We start from the raw sequence: 21,760 nt of genomic DNA on the forward strand, positions 1-21,760 counted from the left end.
ATGGGTCAAGCCCGGGGACCCCAGCACCTGCCACGGCTGTCCCCTTGTGGGGTGGGGACTGGAGTGGGGCAAGTCACCATCGGAGCCTCCCTTGGGTCAGGCCGGGGCTGCCCGCCTCCCCCTGCCGAGCACTGACTCGGGAGTCTTCTCTCCCAGAGGGCATCCCTTAGCATCTCCCAGGTGTGTCCAGCTGTGGGGGACACCGGTGTCTCAGGGCAGGGCTCCTGTGATCCCGGAGGCCCCGTTGCTCGGCAGTAACCACCCCCCTTTCAGATGCATGACCAGGTCAGCTGTGCGCTCCCCTCTCTGCTCTCAGTGGTGGCATCCATCAGGGGACACTTTGGGGTTCACCCTGGATGTCTTGGGTTCTTTCTGTGGGGCCTCTTATTTACATCCTTGGAGTCAATGCATGATTGTTCACAATTCGGTAACTGAGTTTCACACTAAGCTTTTATCAGATTCTCTAAAGGGTCTGTAATTCAGAAAAGTCTAAGAAGGACCAGTTTGAGAGTCTTGTTTCCAGGTCTTCATTTCACCGTTGACTCACCCATACCTGTGTGGCCTTCCCACCCTTTGTGTGTGACTTGATGGCAGCAGGTCCTGCCGTGGATAGGAGAGGGCACAGCTCACCTGGGGATTCCAGGTGCCCCGGGAAGGTTACTGTGCCCTCTGGCTGGACCTGCCCTGTGGCACCCTGACGTCTGGGCATGGACCCCCAAGGGCCTAGCTGGTTGGGGGCGGGGCTGGCTAACAGCAAGGAGACGTGTCCGGGCCTGCTGCTTCCCTTGACCGCTGTCACCAGCTGAATTCCTGTCTTTCTACGGCTTGTTGAACTTTTACCTCTACACTTTGGCCTTTGTGTACTCGCCCTCGAAGAACGCCCTGTATGGTAAGCTGCCCCCTGACTCCCTGCCCACCTCCCCTTGGCAGGGGCGCCGTGACTGCAGAACCTGCTCTGGAGCAGGGAGACCAGGTGGGCACTCACAGTGAGCCCCAAGCTACAGGTGGAGCCCAGCAAGTTCTGTGTCATCACAGCCCCTCATGCAAGAACCGAGCATGTCGGTGGGCCCTGACACGAGCATCATGACACTCCCCCCGCCCGGTGCCCTGAAATGATCTGTGGAACACGAGTGCCCTGACCATCAAAAGAAAGCCCTATGTACCCCCAGCCCACCTCCCCAAGGACCAAACCAAAAAGCAAACCCAGCAGCCCTCCCGCCCGGGATGAGAAGGGGGCAAGCTCTCTGGAACCCAGGCAGCACTTGGCGCACCCCGGCTACAGGCTGTCCGTGGAGGAGTTCCCAGTACGTGCCCAAGGCCCTGGCGGCATTTGGTACTCCCATCCGCGGTGACAGATCCGGACCAGGGGTAGCTCAGGCCCCAGGTAGGAGGGTGGCCTGGCTCTCGTGAGGACCTGGGAGGATTCCAGGGTGTGGGGCAGCTGGCTCGCAGTCTCCTCCAGGGGGCTCAGTCCCCCCAGGCTCCCACCAAGCCTCCCCACACTGTCCTGGCCTGTAGGTGAGCACATCCCCCGCCAGGACTCGGAACCACCTGTCCGGCTGACACCGGCCGTAACCGGTGGAGGCGAGGACAGAAATCCAGCTCTGTCCGACCCTCATCCTTTTCCCAGGACAGCGCCCAGCCTCTCCGGGCTAATGACACAACAATGCTTGTTGGTTTTCAGAGTCGCAGCTGAAGGACAACCCTGCCTTCTCCATGCTCAACGACTCGGATGACGACGTGATCTACGGGTACGTTAAGTCCCATCTCTGCTAAAGGCTGTCTGTCCCGCGGGAAGCCCTCAGCCTGCCTCTGTGCGTTCACCAAGGAGGCTGGCGAGCCATCTGAGGAGCTGTTCACAGTATCGGCCCTTTTGATTCACCCAGGCGTGTCTCCGACCCCTGGTTCAGGAGGGGCCGCGTGCCTTCCTGCTGGGCATCTGCGCACGTGGTTCTGGGCTGCAGGCCCTGGCGGTGGAGGGGCTGGAGGAGGGGGAGGCAGCGAGAGGAATGGGGCGAGCCAGCAGGGGCCGGGCTCTCAGGATGGCGCCGCGGCGTGGAGAGAAGTCCACACTGTCGGAGCCCGGGGTGTCAGAGGTCTCTTCCGTGACAGGAGTGACTATGAAGAGATGCCCCTGCAGAACGGCCAGGCCATCCGGGCCCAGTACAAGGAGGGCTCCGAGAGCGACTGAGGCCCGGCCGCTGGCCCCGGCGAGCGCGCCCCGGCCTGCCTTCCCCGGACCCGGACCAGTCTGACGTGCAGAGACGCCCTGGTCCTCATTCGTTTACACATGTTTGAAAGGAAAACCAAAACTGAGGGCTAATTTAAATGTTGGGCCTAAATTTACCGTCACACTGATGGCGTTTATTTGGGAAGAGAGGCCCTGACAAAAAGTTTTAGCCAAATCATTTTTTCAGATTCCAGATGAGAGACAAGCTGTTTTCAATGGTAAGAAAGAAATCATTCCTGTTCTTAGTAGAGAGAATTACATGCTTAAAAAAAAAAGTTTGCTGATTTTGAGTTCCCGGAAAGCCTTTGTGAGTGTGGCCCGCAGCGTGGTGGCGCTCCCTTCTCGCTCCCTTTCTCCCCTGCCCCGTGGCACCAGCTGTCGACCCTTCACAGGGAAGCCCATTTCTGAGGCTGCCCCACGAGGGCGGTCCTTCCCCGCTGAGCGGCCGGGGCTCCGGATGACCACGCATCTCCACTTCGGGTCACCGGGGTCGGTTGCTATGAGACGTCTACGCAAGGGCTGTTGAGGGGGAGAGGGAGGCTGGGTGGGCAGGTTCGAGGTGAAGACCGCCACCAAAGCAGAGCCAGGGTCTCAGGAGTTCTGAGGAGGGTTCGACAGGGTTCCTTAAGGATTGACAGGTCGTCAGCTCCAGTTGACAGGGAAGGGTCTCACTGTCACGAGTCTTCTAGAGGTCTGTGAGCCTTATGTCATGAATATGGATGAGGCCCCTGTGGTTGGGGTGGGGAGGAGGGTACCCATGAAATTCCATTGAGCAGTAGTAGCTCTGTTAAGGACGATACTCCTGTAGAGCTTTTTTTTTTTTTTTCAATAAAAGCTAAACAAGTGACTGATAACAATACTACAGATTCGTTATTGCCAAAAAGCTCTTCAGCTTCACATTTGGAAACTAGGTGCAAGAAGGTAACACATTTTTAGATGGTTTATGGAAGAACATCTTTGGGGAGAAGGTAATTTGTGGGGAATCATTCCTGCCTCGTGAGCTTCACACGGTCGTCAGGTAAACGGGTGAATTGCTCTGCGTAAGTGCCGTCTGGAGCTGCTGAATCCAGGAGAAGGCCCTGGAGACCCCAGCTCCTTTCTATCAAGGCCAAGTGTGGGAGGTGGAGCTGTCTCCTTTGCCTTTCCTCTGGCATGCACACTCGTCTCTTGAACGGTTCACCTGTGAGCACTGCAGACATCCTGATGCGTGCCATCTGGGCAAACACAACAGGTAGGGACGTGATTGTTCCACCCTGCAAACAGCGCCTCCACTTTCTCCATCTATGCATTGACTCTCCAGCTACCACGCAGAGCTCAAAGGCATAGTCCTCTTCAGGTAGTGCCGGGCCTTAGAGAGCTTCCTGAAAGACTATTTATTATGACTTTGTACTTTTCTTCTTAATTTAACATACCTTTAATATGGATTCCATTTATATTTGTTTTTAAAACCCTGTAAATAAGAAAGTTTGAATTCAAACAGTTGTGTTGTTGCAAGGGTAATTCAAGTTTACTGGTTTTTACATCTGCAATGATGTGATTCCTTTTTTTTGATTCTGTATATTCAGAGGTATTGAAAAAATTTTCTGTTACCAAACTTACTTCTATTAAGACTCATATAAGTAATTTTATGTAAACTGATGAAAAGTTACTTGTGCTGATTAATGTATTCTAGTATGTTACAGTTTACAAGTTTTAATTGTTGTAACTGTCCATAATTTGGAACGCTTTTACCAGTAATTGTAAAGTATCTGAGGCATTTAGCTGTACACATTTAGGCATTTTTACAACTTATTCTTGTCCTGTAGTGTAACTGTTAACTGATGATTGATCTTCGTACGTTGATTCTTGATAGCATCAGGTCAGTGAAATGAAAAATAAGGGAGTATTTATTAACTTTCTGTAACTAGATTGGAAACAAGGAAGTTATGAAAGAAAGTAGGGGGAAATGGTTCTTTATTAAATCATGCATTTTCAATTTATCTTCTCTGGTGTATCATGTATGTCAACATATTACATCTTCCATGTAAAAATGTGCTTAAAGTATATAGCATTTAGCATGTGCCATAGGTACTAGGTTATAACACTAAAGTCTGCCAGCAACCTTAGATGGTAGCAGGAAAATTATTATTTTTTTGGTCTTGGAGGGTTATCAGAGTTCTGTAAACTAAAATTAAAAATCCAAAGGGCTGACTTTAGTTCTTCCATGGTAACGGCGTGAATAACATCATCTTGGGGATAATTTTTTATACTGGTCTAGTCTGGGGAACCTGGAAGATGACCACAGACCTTTCAGTTTCCCTAGAGAGCTTCATTATCCATGAGGATAAAGGTCCGCTTGATTTATTATTAAATCATTAAAGCAGCGCAGTGATGCAGTTTTCTCTCTTAAGCCCCATTTGAAAGGCTAAAGAAGGGGATATATAAAATATATTCAAGGTTTGTAAGATTGTTCCTGTACATAATTACAGATTGCAGTAAAAGTTCAGATTCAGTATGTAAAGCCAGCTTGCTAAATGGGCAGGTTACAGGACAAATGTCACCAGCCTCAAGTACTCTGTGAACTGTTTACTCAAGGTAAAGTTACTGTTCAGTATGTTACGTACGACGTGGTCAGTACCTTATTTCCTGGAATCCTCTTCACAGGGAAGAACACCGAAGCTTAGAGAAGGGGTGAGGAAAAGGGACATCTCGTTGAGGACTGGATGTAGGACACAAGAATGTAACGCCAGACTATGAAACACAGAAGGATTTTCTGCTACTGGAAACTGCCTTTTTACAAAAGGATTGTAAATGTTTGTAAAATAAAACAACTCTAAATCTTAGGCTCAATGGGAAAGCTAGAGCTGAATATTAGACCCTGGAAGTGCTTCAGCGAGCACACTACCCTGGGTCACAGAATGATCACTGTAATCAGAAGTCAATAAACGTTTATTTACGGCAGATTCACACTGTGGGAGTGGCTTCATTGAGACTGCGTTTCTCTACTCTGGTTTTTCTTCAAATCGTGTGAATCTTTAGCTTTTTACTACCATTCTGGTGGATGTTACTACACTGTTAATATTTGATCCTGTTTATGTACAGTGGCTTCCTCTTTGCATGTGGCGTTAAGGTGACCATTTAGGCACTTTAGGGACGAGAGCAGGGCTTTTTCCAGTTCAGCAGGTGATGCAGAAGTGTGTCTATTGTTGTGTAAACATGGCCCTGGATGAGCCCTGAAGGCGAGGTAAGACCAGGGTTTGGGCCCCACCTCACTTAACTTGGATATAACTTTAAATCAGATAACCTCCCAACACCTTTTCTGACTCCTTAATGGGCTAATTATTGTGGACACAAAATGAGCCACTGTGAAAACAGTGCGTAAGCAGTAAAGTACTAAAACACGTTTGTTGTGATTGCTACTGAAAAACTGATGAGTAGAAGCTGCTGTGTTACGGGTCGGGTTTGGGCCGAGAGTGCCCTTTGGCTAAAAGAATGTCCAGCTTGCCCACTTCCTGCCCCTGAAGCTCCAGAAGAGAAAGGACTTGAGAGTGAAGAGTGACTGATGCTCGGGGCAGAAATCCAGCCAGGACACAGCAGAGCAGTCAAGAGCCCCCAGCCCCCGGGTGGTCACCGTACTGGAGAGAACCAAAGCAGAACTGCAACCTTTCCTGCTTTTTTACAGTTTTACAAATTCTAGCCAGTAACTAAATATGGTGAATTTACCTGTGATACTATTTAGACAATGAAGAAAACACACACTTTAAATCGGAATAATTTATTATTCTAACAAAAAGTACAAAGTATGGAAAATTAGTGTATTTGATTCGTTTCAGAGAGTAGAGAAAGTTTCACACTAGCAGATTTCGGCTTTTAGCACCTTTGAGAAGAAACATTCAGAGTTAAGACAAGCGGCAGGACAGGCTCCTGCCTACCTGCGGTGACAACGCCTCTGACTTGGTGTGCAGGTCACAGAGAGCAGTGTGGTTATTTGTTTTTTTCTCTACATGTTGAGAGTGCCACAAAAACACACTTTGGATGAGAAAGGAGATCGCTGAATAGCCGGCTGGTGGTTAGAAGATGGGAGAGAAGGGATGTGGTGGAAGGAGAGAGGTCGGGCGGGGCGGCTGTCAGATGGACAGGCCGAAGGCGCTGACGATGCAGTACATGGTCTTGTTCTCCCATCGCACGGTGCAGCTCCCTGCGGGGGGAAGGAGGCGTGTTGCCCTGAAAACCGGAAGAGCCGGGCCTTCCGAGTTCTCAGGATCAGGCCAAACGCTCAGTACTCAACTCTCTGTAGCCAACAAAGAAGGTTGGCCCGTCTCTCTTCTATAAAACGTTTTAAAAGGTGACTAATAAATAATGCATTCAAAGACATGAAACAACCAACACACATTTCCTAAAACATGAATCTGAATAGTCTAGATCTCAGCAGGGTCCCTCAGGGACGTGCCGGGGACAAGCCTTCCTGGGGAAGGAAAACCTACCATCGGTGGAGCTGTCCCAGAAGCACGAGCTTGCCGTGTGCAGGCCCGCTCCATTCTTCTGCATGATCACACAGGTCACTAAAGAAAAACAAACTTTTATTAGAGGAATCTACTTGGCAACACATTCCTCTCTGTCCTCATATGTGTATTAGATCACATGGCTGACGTTCAAAATGAAAATGATTGTAGGGGTAGAGCGCCTGGTCCTAGGAAGCTGACACCTCACCACGTGCTTACTCTAAAAGCAGCGGATCTGAAATGCTGTGACGTCCTGGGACGTGGTCCGCAGTCATTCCCACAGCCACGCAGCCCAGGTGGGTGTGCACAGGCCGGTGACATGCTCCTCCGGGAACTGCCTCTGCTGTCTCCTCTCACAGACTCCCTCTCAGCGGTACTTAAAGAACCACCACCACCACCCACCAGAAGTAAAGGTGCCTTACCGATGTACTTAAATGGCTTCCCCAGCTTGGTGAGTTGGCTTAAGGTCTGCTCCACTACGTTTGTGGTCCACTGATTGACTTTGCTGTGCTGATAGGCGTTGCCACCGATGGCGCTTTCTATGGCCTGGAAGACAGAGCACAGCCGGTCAGTGTTGGCACAGCACCCCTTCGGGCCACTCCTGAGGCCAGCACAGTGAGCACTGCGCCCTACCAACTGCCGAGTTACACTTTGCATAAAGTGAAAGCAAGCCTGTTGGGAACCCTGAGGACTCCTTTGCAGACATACCTTTTAGCAGTATTACATTCCATTTGAATGCTTTATCTTTCACTTTGATTATCATGTTTAAAGTTTTGGCTGCACTGGGTCTTAGTTGCAGCACTTGGGATCTTTGTTGCAGTGTGTGGGTCTAGTTACTCCATGGCACACGGGATCTTAGTTCCTCAACCAGGGATCGAACCCGTGTCCCTGGCATTGGAAGGCAGGTTCTTAATCACTGGGCTATCAAGAGGTCCCTTTATTCATTTTAACATTTTTATTTATTTATCTTTGGCTGTACTGCATCTTCGCTGCTGCAAGGGCTTTTTCTCTAGTTGGGATGAGAGGGGGTACTCTCTAGTTTCAGTGCTTGGACTTTTCATTGCTTCTTTTCTTGTGGCATGTGGGCTCAGTTGTTGTGGCTCCCGGGCGCTAGAGCAAAGGCTCAACAGCTGTGGCACCCGGGCACGGCTGCTCCTTGGCATATGGGATCGTCCCAGATCAGGGATCGAACCCATCTCCTGAACTTGCAGGCAGACTCTATCACTGAGCCATTAGGAAAGCCCTCTTTATTCATTTTTTAAAATACATAATTATATAGCATCTGTCAAATTTTTTAAACATTTTGACTGAATTTAATGTTTGCTGTTGTGATTAATTATCTAGAGATAAGCAATGCATTTTCTTCCCACTGAGGCTAGAAAATACTCCCCTTTGCCCATTGCTTTTTTTTTTTTTTTTTCCATTGCTTTCTTAAAAGTACAGTAGATAGAGGAATCTTTGTGGGTTGTATAATCAACAATGTACAAACCTATCCAGATAATCATGTATTTACAAATACTTTCTTTATTCAGCATTTTCTGGTAATGTCATCACAGAAGTATGTTTTTCAGAAAACTAAAGAACTGCTCTATTTCAAAACCTTATTTAAGTTTGTGACACATTTTTTATTATGAAACTGCTTATCTTCTCTTCTCTGCTGTATTCTGGGACAGTTCACGCTGTGTGCTTCAGGGGTTATTCAGGAATACACATGATCCCTGGCCTCACCTCTTGGTGAAGTTGGTAGTGAGGATATTCCTATTCTATGATTTTCTGGGCCTTTTATGTTTATGCCTGTCCTGGTTTCAGGGGACAAAGGTATTAATAGGTCTGGGCTCAGCTTTGTCAAATGGGGCTTCCCAGATGGCTCGGTGGTAAAGAATCCACTTGCCAATGCAGGAGGTACAGGAGACTTAGGTTCAACCTCTGGGTCAGAAAGATCCCCTGGAGGAGGAAATATTGACCCAATCCAGTATTCTTGCTGGGATAATCCCATGGACAGAGGAGCCTGGCAGGCTAGTCCGTGGGGTCACAATGAGTTGGACACGGCTGAGCGAGCAGCTCTGTCAAAGTGGGGGCTGTGCTCAAGCTAAACCACTAACTCCGGCCGTTCTCTCCACATTCACTTTGGAATTCACTGCTTTTCAGGGAGGGAGGAAAACCTTCCTCTAATTTTGGACCCATCCAAGTTTACTACTATGCAGTACTTAATAATAGCTTGAGTACAGAATTAACCTACTGCCCAGGGGCAGAAAAAGCTGCTCAAGTGAGTGATCGGGTGGTCAACGTGAAAGGAACACCAACCGCAATGTTACTTGTGCCTCCAGGGAGACTGGGAAGCTCTGGCTGCAGTAGTATCAAACTTGCTGCCTGGCAACCAAGTCAAAGACTGTGCAGAAAACAAGTGAGACCCAAGGAGACTTCCTAACAAACCAACTCCCCTTCTCACAGCTCTAGTGAAATTCACCCATCTTCCTGCTCCCCACTGTGTTCCTAAGAAACACTGTATTTTGAACAACAATGAAAAGCAGAGTGTTATAGATCCTGCAAAGCAACTAGAAAATGATGCCTCGTGTGCAATACTGTATATGGCAGAACAAGATCACTTCGCTTTTTTTTTTTAATCATTTTGCTTTTTGATGATGTTCATAAAAATAGGTTGTAGTTCTTTAATCACTCTGGCATTTGTCAATAACTTGCATTAACAACAGTTTGCATTAAAGTCAACTCTAAATCATATAGAAAACTTCAAATGGTATTGTCCAACTGAGATCATCTAATGACCGTCTTTGAGCCCCCAGCTTCACTATGCGCTGTTTCTGGCCTCATTCCTGCCCCAGGCGCTCTCCCCAGCGCCCCGCACTAGTCCAGACACCCCCACCTCCCTACAAGTCCCTCAGACACACCAGGACGTTCCTTACCACAGGGCCCTTGCACTTGTTCAGTCTGGAATATCTGTTCCCCTCTTTTCGCTAAGTTAACCCTACTCCTGGGGCTGCCCCAGTAGCTCAGCTGGTAAAGAATCCGCCTGCAATGCAGGAGACCCTGGTTTGATTCCTGGGTCGGGAAGATCCCCTAGAGAAGGGATAGGCTACCTCCTCCAGTATTCTTGGGCTTCCCTGGTAGCTCAGTCGGTAAAGAATCCTCCTGCAGTTTGAAAGATCTGGGTTCGATCCCTGGATTAGGAAGATCCCCTGGAGGAGGGCGTGGCAATCCACTCCAGTATTCTTGCCTGGAGAATCCCCATGGACAGAAAAGCCTGGCGGGCTACAGTCCGTGGGGTCACAAAGAGTCAGACACAACTGAGCAACTAAGCACAACACAGCACAGGAACCCTACTCTTCTATTTTCTCCAGATCCCAGCTCTGAGCTCACTAGATGGGTAATCCCTCACAGTACCACACGAGGAACGCAGTGTGATTATCCGATAAATGCCCTCCCCTCCCCAATTTTGTAAACTCTCTGGGCGTCAGTCCCCTGCATGCACCCTTGACATGTATTTTTGAATGAATGAGCAAATAGCCTTTTTGACTCCCATTCTTATCATCTAAAGGGGGTACCATGGTCAATAAAGCGGATGGTTTAGGAATGTTAAAAAAAAAAAAAAGAGCCCCAAGTGCAGCACCAGGTCTTGAGTGACTAGAAGTTGTTCAATTTTTTAATATTCACTCTTCATTAAACATTAGAAATGTTTATTTGTATATCATGAGTCTTTTATGCTAAAAGATTATAGAACCAAGCTTTAGTGACAATAATGATGCCAGTATATAAAATTTCCTGTCTCAAAATATATAATTTACATAATATGGGAGTAATTCTTATCTAGATATTCATTGAAGTAACAACTGTTATTTGAAATGCCAAAACACACAGGCTCAGCTGAAACAATTCCAAGATAGTATTTAAAACACATTATTTTCACTCATATAAGCCATTAATCAAACATTCAAAAAGGTAGCATTTCTCCTCTTACCTCTTTTACGATGTTGCTCACTTCATCAACAACAAAAGCAGTCTGTAAGGGAAAAAAAGTATTTAAGCCCAATTGATTTAAAAGATCCTTTCCCACTGCACTGATTAATGCAAATTTAGGTAATGAATATAATTCAGAAATGAAGACCTTAAAAATAATCTAACCAGGCTGTTCATTTTACTGAGAAAAATATTAAGTAGCTCTGAGGACCACAGAGCTAGTGAGAGGCAGGAGACTTAGAGTACATGTATACGGTTTCAAGGTTTTTTGGTTTTTCTTTCTAATCATGCCATGACCCATAAGACTAAGACTTAAGATCACTTTAGATCTCAACCTGTCCATCCATTTCAGCCGGCTGTGAGGATCATTAACAAATATGGATGTTCAATGAGTTACTCGACTTTTGTATGAATTAACTCTTTTCCTAATGTAAACTAATCAGGAGGTTTGAAACATAAGACGTTTTGGATTTTGAAACCACTCTTAGTGGTAAAATTTACAATGACTTTCCTATTTCCGGTTAATATTTTCTTTCTCAACTCTGTCTGGCTTCAGGACTATAGTCAGCTGAAGGCACGGCGGTTCTCAGCCAGCATGTCAAGATGACCTGGGAGACAGGCTGCCAGCAGTCGTCTAGTGCCAGGAGCTTTAGTGGTTTTCTTTCTTTTTACATGCGGTGCATCTGAATGGGTACAAGGTTCCCAGAGTCCAGGAACCTCATTTCCTGAGCTTTATAAGCGATTTCCAGGGGGCAGCCCCGGCCCTCAGCCCCAATGCATCCTGGTGGGACAAAGGCAGAGAGGTGGGCAAGGAGCGTTCTTCCCCGCTGGGCTGCTGACCACTGAAGCCCAGTTCCAGCAATGCCCCTTCCTCCCCAGGAGAGTCAGGAGCTGACTGCCTGAAGCCCCTCACCCACTGTACTCAGAAGTCATGCTTGGAGACAAAGCCAGCTCACCAAGTTAACGAAAATCTGTAGTATCTTAAATTACTTCTCCAAGTTTAAAAGATCCTTCCAAGAGGCCTCAGTGGTTCTAAACCATACAGAAAGTCCCTGTGTAAGTTTCCATGTGGTTAAAATATGAGAAAGGGTGAGAGGCATTTCAGTGGACTTTTAGTGGAAAGTACAGCAGCTGTACAGAATCCACTGGGCAGTTTCAGCTTCTGCAGGAAAGATGAACGGAGAAGAGTTACAAAGATGCAGGTGTCTACATGAAGTTAGCAGACGTGGGGGTCAGTAGGGCTGTTACTGACCTACTGGCTCTGTAGGTCAGGAAACAAGGAAGGCAGGCCTACTAGAGAGAAGACAGTCATGGTCTCAGCCTCCAGGGCTTTATCTTATGTAAAACACACACCATTCTGTTCAGCCCCTTCATTTCTCAGATATGCAGTTGAGTTCTGGAATAAGGAAGTCACTGAGCCACCTCCTTGGTGAGGGCCAGAATGAGAAGGCAGAGTATTAAAAACTCCGGTTTGAAGGACTTCCTCTATATTTACTTTTTCAAAGTTACTCAATAATTCCTGTAATACAAGCCATTCTCCAATGACTGCACAGTTGACAGGGAAAAGCTTTTCCGTGGCTACCCGCTCCTGAACTGTGGCTTCTCCCTAAACATTCCCTAGGTTGCTACCACCCTTCGGACACTGATGGTGACACTACCATAGAAGGTCGTGCTGGTTAGGAAGGCTGCATAATACACAGGGCTCCATTGTTTCTACTTCATTATTTGTACTTCAACCAGAACTATTTAGCGAGAAGAAAAGGGGCAACCATTCTGTGAGAGCAGCAGCCGTCAGCTATCATTCCCTGAATGCTCCTCAGCTGGAAGGAAAGCCAGGACATAGCACACGTTAACAACGAATACCTTCTGCCTGGCAAATAACTGTATGCTTTACCCGACTTCTTCAATGGGGCAATGACCTCCCGCCCCACCACCCCACCACCCCACCACCCCACCACCCCACCAAAATCGTAGCTATCGGACTGTCTTGTCAAATGAAACGTGAGCGACGGTGGCGTGCGCACCGTGGTGGGCGTGCGCACAGCGTGGAGAGCAGGAGAGGAACCCAAGACAAAAAGGCAGGTTCTCCTCGCGGGCGCGTCTGCCTGCTGCCCGTGGCCAGAGCAGCAAGTCCATGACTGGGGGCCCCTTGGGGAGCTGTAACTGGGGGTGCGGGTCAGGTGTGCATGTCACTCTGGAGACTCCCAAACATCAGCCGGCAGACGCACACGCGGCCTTCAGCCTCCTCCATCCGCCTGGGCAGGGGTCTGCGCTCGGAGTAAAGGGCGCGAGTGACGGCCGGGGTCGGGGGATGCAGGGGACCGCGGGACGCAGGGGGTCCGGGGACGCAGGGGGTCGGGGGCGCGGAGGGCCGGGGCGCGGGGGGCCGGGGGCGCGGCAGAGGAGATCCCCGGGGGATGTTGCACCGCCGGAGGAAGGCGTCCGGGCGTGCGGAGCCCACTCCCGGAGGAACCACGGGAGCCGCGCCCCCTCCGCGCCCCCGGCCCCCAGGGCAGGGCGAAGACGCCCGGAGTCCGCGAAGCGCTCGGCGGGGCGCCGGGAACGGCCACCGCCCAGGCCCAGAGGCAGCCCGGGTGCCCGCACACGGCCCTGGCTGCTGCCGCCCGCCCGCCCGCACCCCGCATCCACGGCCGCCGCCCGTCCTGTAGCCCACCGGGCGTTACCTCCTCGGCGGCCTGGTAGTCTTCCATCTTGCCGCCCGCGCGTCGCCGCCGCCTCCCCAAGTGGAGCGCACTGCGCAGGCGCGCTCAGACCCCGCCCCCGCGCTCAGACCGCGCCCCCTCGCTTGCACCCCGCCTCGTCTAGGGCACCGCCCTTTCCCTCGGGCCTGTGCGCCTCGGGGTACCTGCAGTGCCCGCGGGATGGGGCCCGCCCCTCCTCCCGCCGTCAGGGAGCCGCGCGTCTCCTCCGGGACACCTTCCCTCCACCAGGGTGTCCCGGCAGCTCCCTGGACAGTTCAGTTCAATCGCTCAGTCGTGTCCGACTCTACGACCCCATGGACTGCAGCACACCAGGCTTCCCTGTCCATCACCAACTCAGTGGAGTTTACTCAAACTCATGCCCATTGAGTCGGTGATGCCATCCAACCATCTCATCCTCTGTGGTCCCCTTCTCCTCCCGCCTTCAGTCTTTCCCAGCATCAGGATCTTTTCCAATGAGTCAGTTCTTCGCATCAGGTGGCCAAACGATTGGAGGTTCGGCTTCAGCATCCGCCCTTCCAATGAATATTCAGAAGTGATTTCCTTTGGGACTGACTGGTTGAATCGCCTTGCTGTCCAAGGGACTCTCAAGAGTCTCTTCCAACAGCCTTAGCTAAAACAAAACAAACTGGAAAAAGTCAGGCCGGGAGGGGAAGGGCTGTCCTGGCCCCTCCCTGAAGTTTGTACCCTGTTGGATTCGTTTGAACAAGTAAGCCGGTTTGGACACCTAGTAACAAATAGTAAAGTGATTTCGGAACGTGATGGGCTGTCTGAGATATTGTTTGCGGCCCCCTTGGGGGTTCCGGAATTAGGAAACTTTAGATCTGAACGAAGCTTACCTTTGGGGAAGTAGGTTTTCCATATAATTTTTTTTTTCCCCTTCAAGTACCATTAAAACATTGTTTGGGGTAGAAAATGTTGTAAAATGCTGCACACTTCCTGGCAGCCTTAACCAGAATGATGTAGGCATACCTTTAACTTGTAGACAAGCGTCTTTATAAAAATTAGTGGTTGCCCTGGGCAATTCTCAGTGGCTCTCCAAGAAGGGCTGGGATAGGTGTATCAGCTTGCACGCGATCTGAGGTTAAAAACTTTGGCTTTGGGGGCTGCGATTTCTGTTGTTTTTACCACACCCTCTCCAAAGCCCAGTAGCTAAAAACCATTTCCCATCCTCCTAGGAAGGATTTGACCAGGGGACCCTGAGACTTTGCAGAATTAAGCTGCAGCACCCACATTCAATTCATCTGCAACCCTTGTTTCTTACGCTATAGAAGCTAAGTTCCATGCTGGCAGAAATCCAATTGATTGACTAATGGATCCCCTGCCCCTTTGATTGTACCTGGCCTGTGGTAAGCACACAATTAAAATGTGTTAAAAGAATCATTTTCCCACACATTAGTTCTGCCCCCTACCCAGTTGCAGAGAACTGGGAGTGGAGGAAAATGCAATCACCTTCCTGGTTTGTGGGATAGGGGAGAGGGGAGGGTGAAAGACACAAGGCTGCCTTGCCCTGGACATTTGACCTGACCAAGAGGACCTGCTGGGTGGCAACAGGCTGCTCTCTCACACCTGGTTTCTGCTTCTCCGAGTCTGGCTTCCACTCACTTTTCCCAGTGTTTCAGCCTCAAGCCTCAGTCTACATGGGATGCTAAGCCTGCCATTTCTGTTTTGTCTTCCCCACATCTAGCTTCTCCTGAGATCCCAAGATCTCTTTTTAGGTGTCCTTCTTGGTCACTTGACCCCACCTGCCCAGTTCCAGCTCCTCAGCGGCACTACCCTCTTCAGCCAGGCAGGGGCCTTTTCCCTCTTCTGATTTTCTTCTGCTTCCATAGGGAGGCCTCAGAGGCCCACTAGCTGAGTGTGTTAGAATTATGTGCAAAGCAGGAGCGGACAGGTTCTGAGTGAGCTTTGAGACCTCTTTTCTAAATTGCTCCACAGCCTTTTAAGAATTTCCTGATTCAAGTGAGCATCCTGAATGGCTGCTAGGATACGGCATTGATAATACTTTGGAATCACACAGACAGTATAATGTGTGTGCTCAGTTGTGTCCGACTCTTTGCAGCCTCATGGACTGTAGCCCGCTGGGCTCCTCTGTCCATGGGATTCTCCAGGCAAGAATACTGGAGTGGGGTGCCATGTCCTACTCCATCTTAAGTTATATTGTGACTGAAAGTCACCAGCATGTGCATAAATCAACAGAAAACATGTGACTGTGAACTTTTAAAAAAATTGACATGACTTCAGCTTATCTGCATTGGTTCTACTCTCCAGTTTTAACTGTCAAAGAATATTCATTCAGTGATCTTAATACACGGATAGTTATATTATCTTAATACAGTCATAGTTATATTGAGTCTGCCCCAGAAATGGACAAATTGGTCTGTTTATCTTCAGGATTGTGTGTTCACTTAGCACACATGCAGTGAGCACTCACTTTGTGGCAGTCTGTGAACTGCAGTGGAAGCTGCAGAGTTGACTAGGATATGGTCTGTATGGAAAAATTTGAAAATCTAATTTTTGTCAGTGTGAGGTCTTGAATTCTAGGCTCAGTGATGTTGTAGTGCTTACAACAATGCAGTGCAAGTGTTGTGTTCTGCCCAATTGATGTACACTTTGTTAGGGCTAAGGAATTTACAATCACTGTGGCAGCTGGCAGGTGACTAGCACTTCCGCTCTGCCGAGAATGAATGTCCATCAGAAGTCCTGGAGTATAAACACACTGACTCAGAACTGCTCACGGATCTCCCGTGTTCAGCCAGATTTTAGAATAACGTTTAGTTTTCGTGCAGTCAGTGGGTTGGATCTTGGGTTTGTTTTTCAATTTGGGGCTTAGCCATGGGTTGGCAGGTGTTGTGTGCTTTCTTTGTTTCTAGTGGAATCTGTTAAATACATTCTTTGGAAATAAGGATTGGTATTGTCAATGCCTTATTTAGCAAGTGTGGGCCTAATAATCCTAGCCATGTCACCTCAACAAATGATATCCACAGCCACAGTTGTGTCTCCTGGTATTGTCTGGGCTCTGCAGCCCTTTGGCATCCAAATCTTATCCTGCGTATGTTCGAGGTTTTCCTTCCTTTCCCTGAGGTTAGGGGTGTCTTACTGAGATGTGCAGTGGAGTCATGCCAAGTCACTAATAATGATGATACGTATGATGATGAAGACAGCAGTTGCAAAATACTCTAGCCTGAAGACTGTAATGTTTTAATGGAGAAGAAAATAAACTTGTGTCTAACACACATCTAAGGTAAGAATCCTGTGCTGAGAAATCGTGTGCTCACGAGAAGAGCTGAGAAATGCCTCTATTTAGGTCTGCTGTCCTCTGGGAAACAGGCACAGTGGGACTGAAATACCTCTGTACCAACAGCTAGTGGCTGTTGCTCTGAACCCCTTGGGTCTCTCTTCCTCCCAGTCCTGGCCCCCACCCCTCATCCCCAAGACCCAACAACTAAAGGATAACTCAGGGCACAGTGGGCGCTTCTTCTGACTGGCTGATTTTCTTTCTTTTTTTTTTTAGTGAAGTATTTATTTATTTATTTGCTACACCATGCAGCATGTGGGATCTTAGTTCCCCACCCAGGGATCAAACCCATGCCCCCTGCATTGGAAACACAAAGTTTTAACCACGGGACCACCAGGGAAGTCCTTGACTGCCTGATCTTCATGCTGTGATGGTTATTAAATAGTGTATCCGTTCTGTGTATATAAAATCATGCACACACTGCACCAGTCAGCATAGGCTAGGTTAGCTGCAAAAACAAATGACCCTAGACTCTTGGTGGGTGATGACAACGGAGGTGTATTTGTCGCTCACATCCATGACCATTGCAGCTTTGCTATGGCTCTGCCCCATGTCTTCACCACGCTGGGACCAGGTGGATGGGGCAGCCTGATTCCAGAGTCACTGAGGGGGAGGGAAGTCGGGGGGACAGTGGCCCGAGTGCTGGTTAGGAAGGTGCTGCTTGTAAGGTGCACGTTTTTGTCATTCAGAGCAGCTGCTTTTCTCGATAGGGATGAATTCACTTTGGGAGAATTTATCCAGCTGTTCCTATGATTTGTGTCATGTTCCATATGTAGGCTGTGTGTGTGCTCTGTTGCTCAGTCACGTCTGACTCTTTTCGAACCCATGAACTGTATCCCGTCAGGCTCCTCTGTCTATGGGATTCTCCAGGCAAGAATACTGGAGTGGGTTGCCGTGCCCTCCTGCAGGGGATTTTCCCAACCCAGGGATCGAACCCACATCTCTTGTGTCTCCTGCATTGGCAGGCGGGTTCTTTACCATCAGTGCCACCTGGGAAGCCCCATATTTACGCTATGGTTCCATACAATTTACCCCCAAAAGTCCAGGCCAGTCTTGCTATAAGTTGACTCTTGAGTTAACAGCTGCTGTTTGAGCTGTGATGACACGAGTCATTTACACTTGAGGTCAATGAGAAACCTCTCGCAAAGGTGGGAACGTTTGACTAATTGAAGCCTCCAGTTTCCTTGCGGGTTTCCTTGCTTGAGTGAAACACCTCGGTAGCATAGCGTGGTCTTTCCTCCAGCTAAAAATGTAAACTGTTGGCCTTCAAGAGCGCCTGGGTGTGGCTCCAGGTGGCTTTGTCCCCGGGGTCCTTGGTGACGCACAGCTGGTAGCCACAGAGGCTCTCAGCGCCCGCCCAGCCCACCGGAAGGAAAGAGAAGCACGTCAGTGGTTCTAACTCAAAGAAAGCTTGACTTCCTTCCCCAGAGCAAGCTCCCCTGGTCTCCTCTCTTGAAGCTGAGGCAAAGGTAGGCTAAGCATCCGAGTCCAGCCCTTCTGGTGGGTTGTTTTAAGGGTGGGGTGGGTAGAGGTTACAGTTAATATAACTTCTCTTACACTGATGACTTTGAAAACATGGGAGAGAACAGCAATGAAAAATTAGACAAAGGATGACTTGTCATTTTGTTGAATAGTATACATTGTAACTGCAGGCTAAGAATGATTTAAATGGAATGGAGGAATACTTTAGAGTTAGTTAAGAAACCAATCCACACCGAAAAACACTCTCCCAAAGCTGTATGGTGTGAATTTTTTCAAAGGAGGTGATGAACGTCGTTTGGTTTCCTTTTTGGTCTGTACATTCTTATACATATAGTTTATTACTATTTTGCTCTGAATTTACTTCACAGATTCTGACTTTTTTCATCCCCCATAATCTCTAGTCTGGAGGTGGACCATAAATATAATTTTAAAAATTAAGTTAGCTGGAGTCTAATTTAAATGTCTTGCAATTCAGCTTCTTTAGCCCCGGAATAGAACTTCTTGACAAAAGGAGAGATTATGACAAGAAAATACATGTTAGCGATTAAGTATCTTACTGTGCTAAGTCGCTTCAGCTGTGTTGGATTCTTGTGACCCCATGGACTGTAGCCCGCCAGGCTCCTTTGTCCATGGGACTCTCCAGGCAAAAATTACTAGAGTGGGTGGTCATGCCCTCCTCCAGGGGATCTTCCTAATCCAGGGATTGAACCCATGTTTCCTGCATCGGCAGGCAGCTTCTTTACCACTAGCGTTACCTGGGAAGCCCAAATATCTACTAAGAAGTTAGAATTGGTATGAAAAAGATTATTTAGCCAAGACAGTAGAAGATTCTAAATTCTTAACTTTTCTGTCTAAACAAAGCATAAGGCTTTGGAGTTAAACAGACCCAGATTAGAGTGTGAGTTTAGGTAAATTACTGAATTGTTGCAAGCCTCACTCTGCTCGTCAGTAAAATGGGTGTCTTGATGGCCTAAGGCTGTAACGAGGACTGAGACTGTTCGTGCAAGGAACATGTCAAGCCTTCTGGTCCAGAGTAAGTGGTAAATAAATAGTCAGGGTTGGTACAACAAAAATTATAGCAACGATTATGAGTAGTACCTCATATAAAGAACAAGATAATAATATCAGTTCTCGTTTCTTTATCCATCCACAAGAAAAGATCAAGTTTAAGTCTGAAATATCATGGGTTTCTATTGTAGTGTTTAGCTTTGATTCTGAAAAAGCACTTGGGTTTTTTTTTTTTTTTTTTTTGGTGGCAAGATATTTATGTGAATGAGAAAGCCTAGACTCCACTGAGAGTGGTGGGGGCCTTTCCAGAAGAGACTTCCAGCCCTCTCCTGTCTCGGTTTAGATGTCAAGTTTTCTAGACTTAAGCCCACATATGCACAATGTCATATATTAAGGACAGAGTTTTGAGGGACCTGAAGCTTACATGATGCCTGGAGCCTTCTTTAAGGAAACAGATACTATAACACAAGGTCAAGTCCGGGGCCTGGCAGGTGAGGCCTGAAGTCCGAGGTCACTGGCTTCTGAGAAAATCCACTTCTGGCTCAGAGACCAGAGACACAAAGAGTTTCTAAAGGCTCATCTCCATTCCCATGCCATTCCTGAGGGACACCAGGTGAATCTTCTCACCTTTGGGAGTGAGCAGCGCCCTGCCTTCACCCGCTTAGTGTGAACGAACCAGTGGTCCCTGCGGCTGTCGAGGACGTCTGTGAGGACACTCCACGAGCTAAAAAGAGAGATGACACTCTCAGGTGAATCCGCGGGGTCTGTGGAGCTGCGCAACTTCGACCCTGCATTCTAGGTAGAAAGTACTGTGGCCATATTCAGAAAAAAAAAAAAAGCAAACTGCAGCTTCTCAAGGAAACAGCTGTGGTAAAGCACAGCAGTGGGGGGGGGGGGGTGCAGGCTCTGGAGCGGGGCTGAGAGCAGGGGCTTGGCTGAGGCTTCAGCGCTGGGCTCGACCTCTAGCTTGAACTGAAAGTCTGGCCGGAGATGACAGTGTTCATATGCAGGCACCTCGCCTGAGCCTGATCACAGCCCCTCCTCTCCGTCACGGGAGGAGGTCGGGGCGTGGGGGTGGGTGATTCGATGACCAGCTGCTCACAGATGACCGGTAGATGGAAGAGCCTGCAGATAAAGAGCGCTTCCTTTCCCGGCGGGCTTTCTTCTACCCGCCCCCCGGGTTTCACATTTCTTGTACTTTTCTTCCCCTGGTCAGCTCTGAAAAGCCGAAGTCAATCTTGGCTGTTAGGCTGAGGGGAAAAAAAAAAGCAAGTGTGGTTTCAGAATTCACACAATCAGATGTTCCATTTCTCTGGCAAAGGGGGGCTCCCACACGTTCCCCTCCGGAATGTCTTTCCCACGCACTGCCCCCCCCACCCGCCATTTCTCCCCTCTCCACGTGGAGGGAATCTCGCCTTCCCCTGAGCGTTTTCTCCTGTAGATCCTTGTGTGCTTCCACTCACCCTGTCACGCCGTCGCTTATTTGTTCACCTGTCCACTTCCTGGCTGGAATTCGAGCTTTTCGATTGCAGAGAGGGGCTCCTGCTAATTTGGTGTCCTCACTACATGGCACCTGAGAGGCTCACAGAAGCCCAATGAAATCAGTGCTGTGGGTCAATACGCCGATCACCACCACCTAACTGCATTTGCCTGGATGCAGAGTTCCACTGGGATGCGGCATGACTGGCTACAGAGGAGATGGAAACGTGTGGATTGAAGCCCCGAGCTGGGTTTAGGAGGGGCCCCCACCTCTGCTGCGTGTGTTCCTATCGATTCCAGAAAAGAGGCTTGACTCCTGCTCTTGGGCCTTCCTGAAGGGGAGGACGGTGATCAGAGAGGACTGCTTCCAATTCCTGCTTGCTTTATTCCAGCCGTTGCTCTCGGACTGTACTGAGATGACTCCAGATTAGGGTTTGATCCTAGTTTCTCCGATACCTGAACTCATGCTGAGATGGGATGGTTGGCTGTGCAGTGCTTCCCCAAGTGGCTCTGGGCAACTTTTTCCTTCAGAGTGGTGATACACTATAGGTTTTATTTATTTTTTAATTGTTAAGTAAAATTAGACTGGTTGGTATGGCGGGATGCTGTAAAACAAAGGCAGTCACCATTACAAAATCACAAAAATGCAATCGAGAAAAGAGACTGGGGGCTAGACAGCTCCATGTGGGTGAAGACAGAACCTGACGCCAGTGTTTGTGACCAAAACACAGTTTCAGAATTCACTGGGTGTGTGAGAGAGTGACTAAGTATTATCGCAGAAAAACCAGGTCTAGGAGATTGTGAATTTCTGCACGAGATCATTAAAACAAAATACTTTTTAGTATGCTTCTCAGATGCTGAAATGACCTCAGATTTTCAGATGCTTTCCAGATTTCTGAAGCCTGGAGCTTTCTGAGATGCGTGTTGCTCACTCACCTGACTATGATCCTTCCTTCCGACTTGAATTCGTGCTTCCTGCTTTGGCAAGCAAACCCGCGTGTCACAATGGTCACTGCGTTTCTCAACTCCAGCCAAACATTAAGGACCTATTTGCTGGGTGATGAGGGATCACTAAGAACCAGTGTCACCA

General features: G+C 48.5%; 3 protein-coding genes and 1 long non-coding RNA gene across 7 annotated transcripts in view; 2 read left to right on the forward strand and 2 right to left on the reverse strand.

Moving 5' to 3' along the window:
* The window catches only part of TMEM181 (transmembrane protein 181), a 63,262-nt gene extending 58,092 nt beyond the window's left edge, over nt 1-5,170 (forward strand). For all 4 annotated transcript variants that reach the window (XM_086318573.1, XM_086318574.1, XM_086318577.1 and 1 more), the window contains exons 15-17: nt 800-889; nt 1,685-1,751; nt 2,113-5,170. In XM_086318573.1, the coding sequence (XP_086174699.1) occupies nt 800-889; nt 1,685-1,751; nt 2,113-2,191 (236 nt within the window). In that variant the 3' untranslated portion in view covers nt 2,192-5,170. The remainder of the gene's footprint in view (nt 1-799; nt 890-1,684; nt 1,752-2,112) is intronic.
* Nucleotides 5,171-5,968: 798 nt separating this feature from the next.
* DYNLT1 (dynein light chain Tctex-type 1) lies at nt 5,969-13,429 on the reverse strand. The gene is made up of 5 exons (XM_086318578.1): nt 13,368-13,429; nt 10,685-10,726; nt 7,134-7,257; nt 6,694-6,771; nt 5,969-6,407 (listed from the first exon to the last, which is right to left on the reverse strand). Exons 1-5 carry the CDS (start codon nt 13,392-13,394, stop codon nt 6,337-6,339), a joined length of 342 nt encoding a protein of 113 aa, XP_086174704.1. The 5' UTR covers nt 13,395-13,429; the 3' UTR covers nt 5,969-6,336.
* A 4,605-nt stretch (nt 13,430-18,034) lies between these two features.
* Nucleotides 18,035-21,760, forward strand: part of SYTL3 (synaptotagmin like 3) — a 95,992-nt gene continuing 92,266 nt past the window's right edge. The window contains exon 1 of the mRNA XM_086318579.1: nt 18,035-18,170. The gene's annotated coding sequence lies outside the window, so the exon portion shown is untranslated. The remainder of the gene's footprint in view (nt 18,171-21,760) is intronic.
* Nucleotides 18,323-21,275, reverse strand: LOC147366413 (uncharacterized). The gene is made up of 2 exons (XR_015133375.1): nt 20,655-21,275; nt 18,323-20,441 (listed from the first exon to the last, which is right to left on the reverse strand). It is a non-coding gene; the product is annotated as an uncharacterized LOC147366413 (long non-coding RNA).

Source organism: Bos grunniens, chromosome 9, assembly GCF_055505025.1.
Source record: "Bos grunniens cultivar Pamir isolate PY7600 chromosome 9, Bosgru_T2T1.0, whole genome shotgun sequence".
In the NCBI taxonomy this organism is placed as follows: Eukaryota; Metazoa; Chordata; class Mammalia; order Artiodactyla; family Bovidae; genus Bos; species Bos grunniens.

Coding starts and splice junctions, on each gene's coding strand:
- DYNLT1 (XM_086318578.1), bottom strand. CDS start 13,394: ATGGAAGACTACCAGGCCGCCGAGGAG. Junction 10,727..13,367: donor ACTACCAGGCCGCCGAGGAG/GTAACGCCCGGT, acceptor TTTCCCTTACAG/ACTGCTTTTGTTGTTGATGA. Junction 6,408..6,693: donor CTGGGACAGCTCCACCGATG/GTAGGTTTTCCT, acceptor TTCCCCCCGCAG/GGAGCTGCACCGTGCGATGG.